The sequence below is a fragment of the Xenopus laevis genome, chromosome 9_10L (genome assembly GCF_017654675.1).
Source record: "Xenopus laevis strain J_2021 chromosome 9_10L, Xenopus_laevis_v10.1, whole genome shotgun sequence".
In the NCBI taxonomy this organism is placed as follows: domain Eukaryota; kingdom Metazoa; phylum Chordata; class Amphibia; order Anura; family Pipidae; genus Xenopus; species Xenopus laevis.
This window is the reverse complement of record NC_054387.1, coordinates 15,983,385-15,995,857: the sequence shown is the minus strand read 5'-3', so window position 1 is coordinate 15,995,857 and position 12,473 is coordinate 15,983,385. Positions and strand designations below refer to the sequence as shown.

General features: G+C 38.5%; 1 protein-coding gene across 3 annotated transcripts in view; it reads left to right on the top strand.

The window, feature by feature from the left end:
- Positions 1 to 12,473, top strand: part of cdh26.L (cadherin 26 L homeolog) — a 72,369-nt gene that overhangs the window by 58,448 nt on the left and 1,448 nt on the right. For 2 of the 3 annotated variants that reach the window (XM_018234982.2, XM_018234984.2), the window contains 8 exons: positions 413 to 469; positions 1,834 to 1,881; positions 2,599 to 2,661; positions 4,471 to 4,533; positions 4,998 to 5,054; positions 5,870 to 5,917; positions 6,904 to 6,948; positions 8,077 to 8,160. In XM_018234982.2, coding sequence (XP_018090471.1) covers positions 413 to 469; positions 1,834 to 1,881; positions 2,599 to 2,661; positions 4,471 to 4,533; positions 4,998 to 5,054; positions 5,870 to 5,917; positions 6,904 to 6,948; positions 8,077 to 8,160 — 465 coding nt within the window. The remainder of the gene's footprint in view (positions 1 to 412; positions 470 to 1,833; positions 1,882 to 2,598; positions 2,662 to 4,470; positions 4,534 to 4,997; positions 5,055 to 5,869; positions 5,918 to 6,903; positions 6,949 to 8,076; positions 8,161 to 12,473) is intronic. The other variant, XM_018234983.2, reaches the window with a different exon arrangement.

Sequence of the window (12,473 nt, the reverse complement as noted above, 5' to 3'; positions counted from 1 at the left end):
AGTAATAAACTGTAATTATAAGGGATTTTACAACTGCCACAGACACATGTGCAGGAGTTCTTTGCAAAAAGTGTCACCTTTAGTGCTCAATCAGTGTTGGACTCAGCAGAAGCAGTGTTCCATGGCAGCTGCTCCTCTGTCTAGAACCCATCACACACAGCACTCACAGGCCCAAACATTTAAAAAAATAGGTCAAGAGCAAGAAAACAGCAAAGGACTAGGCTGCAATTGTATATTTAGCCCTCAACAGCTAACTGTGGCCTTTATCAGTGGTCATGCAGATCAGTACATCATTATGCAGTGTCACCCACCTTGTACCCAAGCCCCCAGTAGCTGCTAATCCTGCACACAATATGTATAATTTCCCCTAATCACTCTGATCATAACTGAAATCTCTTTTGTGCTTTACCAGGATGGAGCTGCTGTTTCTGCAGCAAAGCACCATGTGCAAAACCCAAATTGGAATCGGGTGAGTAGTGCAGCCCTGTACATACAGCAGATAGCACCCATATAAACCATTTTTTTTATTTGTGTAATTCATTGTTCTTGTTTCTGGGGGCTTTTTATTGCATTTAAAGATATCCACTTATTAAATGATTTTAATCGTCATTTTAATAGTCATTCAAGTCATTTCTGGATTATGTGTGTGTGGGCTTTTATTATGATGATGTCTAGGGCAAAATTGGCTTTGCTGGATCCCATAATATATATTTATACACAAACATAGAGAGAAAGAGAGAGAGATCAAAAGTGACAAAGTCGCAAAGCCTTTCAGTTGTTACTTAAATGTTGTGAAAGTCCCAAATTCAGAGAAAGTAGAAATGAAGGGATCCAGGTTACTGTATAAGGCACAACTAGTAGAAGTAAATCTGGAGAAACTGGACTTGCTGATTAATCATTTAATGAATCAGCACGTCCAGTCCTGGTATCCCGGTGGGCCAGTCCAACACTGACTAGATATACTAAGTCCCGAATGGATGGAAACCTTCATAGACACTAGCTCTACTGTGTTCAGCTTTTCTAACTTCACTCTTGCAATCTTACACTAACGTCACAATGTGGCCCTAATATCTCTATCTTATCCTAAAGTCTCCATCTTTCTTCTACTGTCTCTATCTTTTCCTACTGTCTCCATATTTTTCCTACTGGCTCCATATTTCCATAATGTCTCCATCCTTGTTCTACTGTCTACATCTTGCTCTACTGTCTCCATCTTTGTTCTATTGTCTCTATCTGGTCCTACTGTCTCCATCTTGTCCTACTGTCTCCTTCTTTCCATAATATCTCCATCTTTGCTCTACTGTCTCCATCTTGCTCTACTGTCTCCATCTTGCCCTACTGTCTCCATCTTTCCATATTATCTCCATCTTTGTTCTACTGTCGCCATCTTGTCCTACTGTCTCCATCTTGATCTACTGTCTCCATCTTTCCATATTATCTCCATCTTTGTTCTACTGTCTCCATCTTGCCCTACTGTCTCAATCTTGTTCTATTGTCTCCATCTTGCCCTAATGTCTCAATCTTGTTCTACTGTCTCCATCTTTCAATTTAGCCCTACTTATACTGTACCATCTGGTTCTATTTTCTCAACTTTCTTTACTATATCCACCATGTCCTACTGTCAACATTTTGACCTGCTGTTCCTGCTATCTCCCAAATCTATTTGCAGGCCATAAAAGCAGTTTTGTCCCATTGCGGGACAGAGTTTCTTAATGTGATTGTGAAGCAGCTGATAATTAAGTTATGCGCATCATGAAGCATATGTAGATAGGATATATAATATGATGCTGCTCTTACTCAGTGTAATGTATCATGTTCTTATCTTGATCCTAGGACGCACTCTCCAGCATTCGTAGCAATCAGAACAACATGTGGAAAGGGGTAAGATCATTTCTCTATGTTGACCATGAACATTTTCATTCATCCAGGTCATGGTATATCTAGTATAAGTACTCAGCAAGTCCAGTTGTTTTAGAATTAGTTATTCTAGATATTTCTCTATGTTGTATTGATGATGGAAGGTGATTATTCCTCTGGCAGGGCTGTCTATAGTAATGGCAGGGATACAATGGGCTCAAGTCAATTATTTACATAAGCTAGGACCAATCAAGTTAGAGCTTTGAATGTGGACAACAACTAGTGGGCCAAAGGTTGGATACACCATTAGAAAGTATTATAATGCCCCTTTGCACCCTACAGTCTCCATCTTGCCCTACGGTAAAACGGTAAAGGCAAGGTATATTTTCATGTAAAGCAAAGGTCCCCAACCTTTTTTCTTTTACCCGTGAGCCACGTTCAAATATAAAGAGAACATTAAAAAGTTCCTGGGAGTACCAAAAAAAGCTGTGATTGGCTATTTGGTAGCCCATATGTGGACTGGCAGTTTAAAGGAGGCTCTGTTTTTGACTACACTTATTTATTCAACACCTTCCTCCAAGCCAGGAATTCAAAAATAAGCACTTGCTTTGAGGCCACTGGGAGCAACATCTATAGGGTGGGTGAGCAACATGTTGCTAGTGAGCCACTGGTTGGGGATCACTGATGTAAAGGATTCTCCTTAGACATGGGAAAATGACTGAATCCTATATCTTTTGGCAGAGCATGGGTGCCAAATCACAGACAGAGAATAGCAGTATGAAGACTGTAAGTATAAAACCACAAGTGAGTATGACGTTGCCTTTCTACTTCGCTTCTGGGATATTTAAAATGTAGACATTTACAAACAAGGTGCAAAGTTAAACCTGGCGGGCTAGGGGTTAAATGCAGGGTTACACAACAGGGCAGACTATCATTAGAATACACATGGTTCATTGATATATTTGCAATTGCAGCTCAAAATATTTGGTCCTACGATTCATCAGAGCAATACATAGTAAGTTAGGTTGAAAAAAGACACACATCCATCGAGTTCAACCTTTTTACTTTTTTTTAACCTGCCTATCTGCCAGTTGATCCAGAGGAAGGCAAAAAAAAAACGCCATCTGAAGCCTCTCAAATTTGCCTCAGAGAGGGAAAAACATTCCTTCCTGACTCCAAAATGGCAATGGGACTAGTCCCTGGATCAACTTGTACTATGAGCTATTTCCCATAACCCTGTATTCCCTCACTTGCTAAACACCATCCAACCCCTTCTTAAAGCTATCTAATGTATCAGCCTGTACCACTGATTCATGGAGAGAATTCCACATCTTCACAGAAGGTAAAAAACCCTTCCGAATATTTAGGCAGAACCTCTTTTCTTCTAATCGGAATGGTTGACCTTGTGTCAGCTGGAAAGACCTACTGGTAAAGAGATTATTATATGATCCCCTTATATATATATACATAGTTATCATATCACCCCTTAAGCGCCTCTTCTCCAGCGTGAACAACCCCAATTTGGCCAGTCTTTCCTCATAGCTAAGATTTTCCCGTGATTTTCCCCCCTCCTCCCGTGACTCTATGCCCCTTTTAATAAAGCTCAAGACCTTATTTGCCCTTGATGCTGCCGACTGGCATTGCTTGCTACAGCCTATCATCAAGTTTATCATCTACAAGGACTCCAAGGTCATTTTCCATAATGGATTTGCCTAGTGCAGTCCCATTAATGGTATAAGTGGCTTGGATATTCTTACATCCCAGGTGCATGATTTTACAATTATCAACATTGAATCTCATTTGCCACTTAGCTGCACAGATTTCAAGTTTGTCGATGCTGATATATTTATATGTACCAATTGGATTCCTAGGAATACATTGAAGGCCTAAGCAGCAATGATATATGTATCACTCAAATATTTTCACCCACCTGGGTCCTTTTATCAATGTAGATTAAAACATGTTCCGTGTTATAGCTGAAACCTTATGATCCAAGGGAGTAACAGGATGAGATTTGGGGTGAATGTTTATTTGTGCCCTGGGTACCCCTGGAACTATAGCAGGGTGACTGTTACCTCAATGTTTCTATATATCTATAACCTTGTTATGAGCTAAGGGGGCCCAGCCTGAAGGTCAGTTAGGGTGAGATTTGGGTTGAGTGCTTATTTGTGCCCTGGGTACCCCTGGAACTATAGCAGGGTGACTGTTACCCCAATGTTTCTATATATCTGTAACCTTGTTATGAGCTAAGGGGGCCCAGTCTGAAGGTCAGTTAGGGGGAGATTTGAGGTGAGTGCTTATTTGTGCCCTGGGTACCCCTGGAACTATAGCAGGGTGACTGTTACCTCAATGTTTCTATATATCTGTAACCTTGTTATGAGCAAAGGGGGCCCAGTCTGAATGCCAGTTAGGATGAGATTTGGGTTGAGTGCTTATTTGTGCCCTGGGTACCCCTGGAACTATAATAGGGTGACTGTTACCCCAATGTTTCTTTATAGCTATAACCTAGTTATTATCTAAGGAGCCCAGCCTTAAGATCAGTTTTGAAAAATAACTTTGTAATTGTTGAATGTTTTTGTAAAACCCTATATTATTTATTTTATTTCCAATAAGGATGTGGCTGGACGCACCCCACCAGGAGCAGTACTAAGGGCACAGTATGATTTCTGGCAAATAGTGAGTTTAAATATGCTTCAAAAACAAAATACAAAAATCACCTGTATCAGAGATATAGTTCATCTTTTGTTTTGTGTAGTCATGTGGCTCCCCTTTACTGGTCAGTTAATATATTTCACTTATAGAGATACTATTACTATATAGTAATAAACAGTAATTAGAAGGCATTTTACAACTGCCACTGAGACACGTGCAGGAGTTCTTTCCAAACTGATTAGTGCTCATAAAGTGTTGGACTCATAGCAGAAGCAGTGTTCCATGGCGGCTGCTCCTCTGCCTCGGACCCATCATGCACAGCACTCTACCTGGGGCCCATTATCAGTGGTAATGCAGATCAGTACATTGTTATATAGTTTCACCCACCTTGCACCCAGGCCCCCAGTAGCTGCTAATCCTGCACACAATACTGTATGTATAATCCCCCCTAATCATAACTAACAGAAATTCGTTTTGTGTTTTATCAGGATGGAGCTGCTGGTTCTGCTGCAAAGCACCATGTGCAAAACCCAAATTGGAATCGGGTGAGTAGTGCAGTGCAAGTACATTACATAAAGCAGATAGCACCAAAAGAAAACACTTTCTTTCTTTTGCTTTCTTTTGCTTTCTTTTGCTTTAAAATATATCCACTTAATGAATCATTTGCCCTATGTCTCCATCTTGTCCTACTGTCTCCATCTTATCCTAATGTCTCCATCTTGCCCTACTGTCTCCATCTTGTCCTACTGTCTCCATCTTATCCTAATGTCTCCATCTTGCCCTACTGTCTCCATCTTGCCCTACTGTCTCCATCTTGCCCTAATGTCTCCATCTTGTCCTACTGTCTCCATCTTGTCCTACTGACTCTATCTTGCCATAATGTCTCCATGTCCTATTGACTCCATCTTAGCCTACTGACTCTATCTTGCCCTAATGTCTCCATCTTGTCATACTGTCTCCATCTTGCTCTAATATCTGCATATTGCCCTTATGTTTCCATCTTGACAGAATGCCTCCATCTTGCCCTAGTGTCTTCATTTGACCCTAATGTCTCCATCTTGCGCTACTATCTCAATTTGGCCCTACTTATACCATCTGGATCTTGCCCAGTTTCTTTACTATTGCCATCATGTCCTACTGTCAGCATTTTGATCTGCTTTTCCTGCTATCTCCCAAATCTATTTGCAAGCCATAAAGACAGTTTTGTCCCATTGCGGGACAGAGTTTCTTATTGTGATTGTGAAATAGCAGATAATTAAGTTATGAGCATCATAAAGCAGCTGTAGATAGGATATATATAATAAGGAGCCAGTGCTGCTCTTACCCAGTGTAATGTACCGTGTTCTTATCTTTATCATAGGAAGCATTCTCCAGCATTCGTAGCACGCAGAACAACATGTGGAAACGGGTAAGATCATTTCTCTATGTTGTATTGATGATGATTATTCCTCTGGCAGGGCTGTTTATAGTAGTGTCAGGGATACAGTGGGCTCAATTATTTACATAAGCTAGGACCATTCAAGTTAGAGCTTTGGCTGTGGACAATAGGTTAGAAGCGCCATTATAAACTATTATAATACCCCTTGTGCCCTACAGTCTCCATCTTGGCCTACTTTTATCATTCTGTCCTACTATACCTTCCACCCCAAGCTCTTCCTACCTACAACTAGTACTCTATGAGACTCCACTATATGTCCGGTCCACTGAAAATTGGCAGGTATTAAGAGGGGAGAAACAAACTAGCTGGGAATAATTGACTGCACACTTGTCCAACCCCCCCCCCCAACAGAAAGCTCTCATTCTAGCCATTTTCCCCCTTCTTAATAACTGGCAATTGTCTGCCCCCACAGAATGTTCTTCCAGTAGCCCAGTAACATAACTATGGAGGGTTGGGCTCAGGTGCAGGCTGTGCAGTTGGGCCCCTCCAGATGCAGTTTTCTGTGTGCCTTCACAATGGCACAAACATCTGGAGGGCCCCAAGGGGCACCGCCTGCACCCCTGGTAGTTATGCCCCTGCAGTAACCCATACAGTATTATGGAGAATTGTAAGGGCAATATATATTTTCAAGTAAACCAGAGGTCCCCACCCTTTTTTTTTACCTGTGAGCCAAGTTTAAGCATGAAAAAGTTCCTGAGGGTATAAAAAAGGGCCATGATTGGTAGCCCCTATGTGGACTGGCGTTTAAAGGAAGCTCTGTTTTTCACTACACCTATTTATTCAGCTTTCCTCCAAGCCAGGAATTCAAAAATAAGCACCTGCTTTAAGGCCACTGGGAGTGACATCTAAGGGGTGGGTGAGCAACATGTTGCTAGGGAGCCACTGGTTGGGGACCACTGATGTAAAGGATTCTCCTTGGACATGGGAGAATAACTGAAACCTATATCTTTTGGCAGAGTATGGGTGCCCAATCACAGGCAGAGAATAGCAGTATGAAGACTGTAAGTATAAAATGCCTTTTATGTCTGTTTTTTTAGAGAGAAATGTGTCTCTTTTAGTGCACCTAAGGCATTTGGGTCTGGTTAGTCAGGTTACAACAGATCCAAGATTACCTCTGTGGCTTATGTTTGTTGCAGGGGTCAGTGACCCTGACAGCCTGAATGCTTATGGGGCTAGACTTCATTTCTATAGCTACGGTGCATTTGAGGTTCAGATCTGTAGCTAAGTTCAATATGCAGCTCAATAATTTGTTGGCCCCTAAGATGGATAGAAAATGAGCTTCTCCATATCCTGAGATATCTTGATGTTTGAGCTGAAAGTTATTTGCGCACAATGCACACATCACTTATAAATGCTAACAAGCTTTTGTCATGTAGTCGCCCCAGGCAGTAAAGCTTTCCAACCTGCCCCTCGTCTGTCAGAAATTACCCGGGTGTATCTTCATTAGAGGCTGCCCTCTTCTGCAACGTAAATGACAATGTCTGCCACTGACAGGAGCATTAAACAAGGCAGCTAACGCTCAAATAACAACACAAGTTGTGTGTGTGTAATGTTTAATGTGGTGGCAGACCACGCAACCCTCTCTCTCTCTCGCATCAGATATTCTAACTGATGCCAATGTTTAAAAATCCTCTAAAGTCACTTTGTAGTAGAGTCCAAAATGATTTTGGCTCCAAACCAGTTGCTGCAACAGATTGTCCTTAGAGGCAGTAGAAAACATCATTCATTGCTGTTAATATATGGCAGCTGCCTCCCCAATGCCAGTTGTGATGAAATTCAGTTTGCAGTCAAAGATGTGCTAATAGATACAATTTATGGGCCCAATGCCATCTTGCTTGAGCATTTATAGCGCATTAGAGAGCCTACAAATATGATATAGCCCTTGATACAGTTCTGAGTGAGCCAGGTATACCGGTAGTCTAAACCAATCTCCATGGCTTTTAAAGAAATATTCTCATATTGCAGGGTTTTATTTTTATTACTTAGGCAAATACATCTTATTAGCATTCAGGGCTACATAACTTATACACAAACATAATTTATATACAATTTTAATGTATTGTAGTTATTTATGAACTGTGGTGCTTATATTTGCGTGTCTTCCTAACATTTGGATGTGCTACTTTCAGAACAGCAAATATCTCCAGTCTGGGTGCCTGAAGAACAAGCCAATGGGATTCTTCATTGACAGTGTTGGAGAAATGGTGAATCAAGTGAGCAATTAAAATCTAATTATTTCTTGGTTTTGTCTTTATAAACCTTATTTGAACTGGATCTACTGTATGTAATGATTTAAGTTGAAAGTATATCACTCATATCAGTTAGAGGAGAACAGAATGAGGCCTGGATCATTTAGACTAAAGTTGAATAAGGCCAATTTTATTTAGAGGAGAATTTAGAGTGGAAGTAGAGTCCATCCTATTCAGCTCAGAAGAGAATATATACCTTTTTATATTATTTAGGACAGCATGAGGCCCATCTCATTTAGAGGAGAAAATGAAAAGGAATGTCCAATAAAAAGCTGCATGGAATATGACCATCTCATTTAGCATAGAAGAGAAATAAGGCCCATGGTATTTAGAGTTGAATGAATAAGGTCCATCTCAATTAGAATACATAGAACAGAATAAGATCCATGTCATGCAAAGTAGAGTAGATCAAAATAGAATAAAGTCAATCTCATTTACAGTATGTCTGAGCAAGTCCCATATCATGTTGAGTAAAAGAGAATAAGACCCATCTCATGTAGAGTAGAATATATTAAAACATATTTCATATACAGTAGAATAGAATATAACAAGACCCGTCTCATGTTAAGTAGAGCAGAATAGAGGAAAATCGCATGTAGACTTAAAAAATGTATCTTGTGTACAATAGAGAAGAATGGAATAAGACCTATCTCATGTAAAGTAGAGTATAATAAGACTCATCTTATGTAAAGTATAGTAGATTATTATAAGACGTATCTTGTAGAGTAGAGCAGAATGGAATAAGACATATAATGTAGAATAGAGTTTAAGACCCATCTCATGTAGTAGAGTAGAATATTATAAGACTGCTCTCATGCAGAATAGAGTAGAATAGTATAAGACTTCTCTTATGCAGAGTAGAGTAGAAAACTATAAGACGTATCTCATGTAGAATAGAGTATAATAAGATCTATCTCATGAAGTAAGAGTACAATATTATAAGACATATCTCATGTAGAGTAGAATATAATAAGATGTATGTCATGTAGAGTGGAATAAAATCAGACCTGTCTCATGTAGAATAGAGTATATAATATAATACGACCTATCTCATGTAGAGTAGAATGAAATCAGACCGGTCTCATGTAGAGTAGAATATAATAAGACTTATCTTATGTAGAGTAGAATATAAGACCTATCTTATGTAGAGTAGAATATAAGACCTATCTCATGTAGAGTAGAATATAAGACCTATCTCATGTAGAGTAGAATATAAGACCTATCTCATGTAGAGTAGAATATAAGACCTATCTCATGTAGAGTAGAATATAAGACCTATCTCATGTAGAGTAGAATATAAGACCTATCTCATGTAGAGTAGAATATAAGACCTATCTCATGTAGAGTAGAATATAAGACCTATCTCATGTAGAGTAAAATATAAGACCTATCTCATGTAGAGTAGAATATAAGATCTATCTCATGTAGAGTAGAACATAAGACCTATTCCATGTAGAGTAGAATATAAGACCTATCTCATGTAGTGTAGAATATAAGATCAATCTCATGTAGAGAACAATGAAAGACCTATATCATGTAGCGTAGAATATAAGACCTGTCTTCTGTACAGTAGAATATAAGATCTAGCTCATGTAGAGTAGAATAAAATAAGACTTATTTTATGTAGAGTTGAATATGAGATCTATCTCATGTAAAGTAGAATATAAGACCTATTTCATGTAGAGTAGAATATAAGATCTATCTTATGTATAGTAGAGTAAAATATAGTAAGACGTCTCATGTAGAGTAGAATATAAATCTAGCTCAAGTAGAGTAGAATATAATAAGACATCTCATGTAGCATAGAATATAAAATTTATCTCACATAGAGTAAAATATAAGACCTATCTCATGTAGAGTAGAATGTAATAAGACTTATCTTATGTAGAGTAGAATGAGATCAGACCTGTTTCATGTAGAATATAATGAGACCTATCTCATGTAGCGTAGAATGAAATAAGTTCTGTTTTATGTAGAGTAGAATATAAGATATATCTCATGTAGAGTAGAATATAAGACGTATTTCATGTAGAGTAGAATATAAGATCAATCTCATGTAGAGAACAATGAAAGACCTATATCATGTAGCGTAGAATATAAGACCTGTCTTCTGTACAGTAGAATATAAGATCTAGCTCATGTAGAGTAGAATAAAATAAGACTTATTTTATGTAGAGTTGAATATGAGATCTATCTCATGTAAAGTAGAATATAAGACCTATTTCATGTAGAGTAGAATATAAGATCTATCTTATGTATAGTAGAGTAAAATATAGTAAGACGTCTCATGTAGAGTAGAATATAAATCTAGCTCAAGTAGAGTAGAATATAATAAGACATCTCATGTAGCATAGAATATAAAATTTATCTCACATAGAGTAAAATATAAGACCTATCTCATGTAGAGTAGAATGTAATAAGACTTATCTTATGTAGAGTAGAATGAGATCAGACCTGTCTCATGTAGAATATAATGAGACCTATCTCATGTAGCGTAGAATGAAATAAGTTCTGTTTTATGTAGAGTAGAATATAAGATATATCTCATGTACAGTAGAATATAAGACGTATTTCATGTAGAGTAGAATATAAGATCTATCTCATGTAGAGTAGAATATAATAAGAGGTATCTCATGTAGAGTAGAATATAAGACCTATCTCATGTAGAGTAGAATATAATCAGACCTTTCTGATGTAGAATAGAATATAATAAGATATATCTCATGTACAGTAGAATGAAATCAGACCTGTCTCATGTAGAATAGGGTAGAATATAATAAGACTTATCTCATGTAGAGTAGAATATAAGACCTATCTCATGTAGAATACAAGATCTATCTCATGTACAGTAGAATATATGACCTAACTCATGTAGAGTGGAATATATGACCTAACTCATGTAGAGTTGAGTAGAATATAATAAGACCTGGCTCGTGTAGAGTAGAATATAAGACCTGGCTCATGTAGAGTACAATGGGATAAGAACACAAATATTTGCTGTTTATAAGACCACTAGGCAAAGACATCAGGGTAAAACAAATCTTTATTGGAACATCACGAAAAGTTAGCTTGTCATGTTTCATGTCATTCACTTATTCATAAACAATATAAAATTACTTCTCCATCACATCTTGTATAAGGAAGAAATTAACTTCTGACTGCATCTTCTGCAATTAATTCCACATTTCATTTTACAGATCTAAACCCCAGACAGACATCTAGAGCAAATCCCCACACATATTTTCCTAGCAACTTCATATAACAATATCCATTAGTAATAAATCGATAAACATAAGCAATAATTACAGTACTGCAATAGAATTGCACAATAAATGCAACGTTGCAGTATTACACCCCATATACAATTATGTTATTCAATACCGCTGTACTATAACTCTGCACACAAAAAACACATTTACTTATATGAATTTATTATTTATTATCGATGGCCAATCGACTCTGAGCATCCTTCCCACCTCCCAGTCCTTGTGACTGGGCGGTGGGAAGGGTGCTTGGAGTTGTAGAAGCAGATGATTGGCGACCATTGGTTATTGAAAAGTGAGTTCCCCCTTTTATAACTATTGCCATGCAACAACGAACTGATTTTGGAATGTTAGCAACTGTGGGTATTTCATTTATTGATTAGCAAGCCATACAGTGGAAGGGCAAGGGTATATAAATAAAGGCGTTGAGTGGCAACCCCCAGCTGTCAGTTGTTGGCATAGTTTTTTCTCTGTGCCACAAGCCAATGTATCAATGGGTTATCTGGGCTGCACATCATTCCTGTAAAACATCCTACAGCTTGGCAAACAGAAGCCAATGAATTAAAATATGTCTATTTTATTGAGCGTCTATGAAAAATGCGCCTGCAGCCGGCACAGCAGGATCCCACGTTGCTCCAAACTGTCATTTTTCTCTCTTTTATATATAATTCTGCTTGGGTAGCAACAGTTTCTGCCAGAAAAACAAAATGAAGCTCTGAGTAAATATTTCTCCATCTGAACTGCACCTCCGCCCCCTGGGGCCTCACACACCCACACCAGTCTGATAACTTCACAAATTAAAAGACATCTTAAACCCCGGGATTTATACTAAAAGACTTCAATTGTTTCTTGAGCCCTGCCAGCACCCCCGTCTGTTTCAGTTCTACCTTGCCAAGCTGCTCTAGGGCCCATTGGAATAAACATGATATCAAAGGTGTACACGACTTTGTATGTGAATTACACACACACGCCACATATTGTACGATACTCCCCTCCAGGTTGTGCTGAGATCAA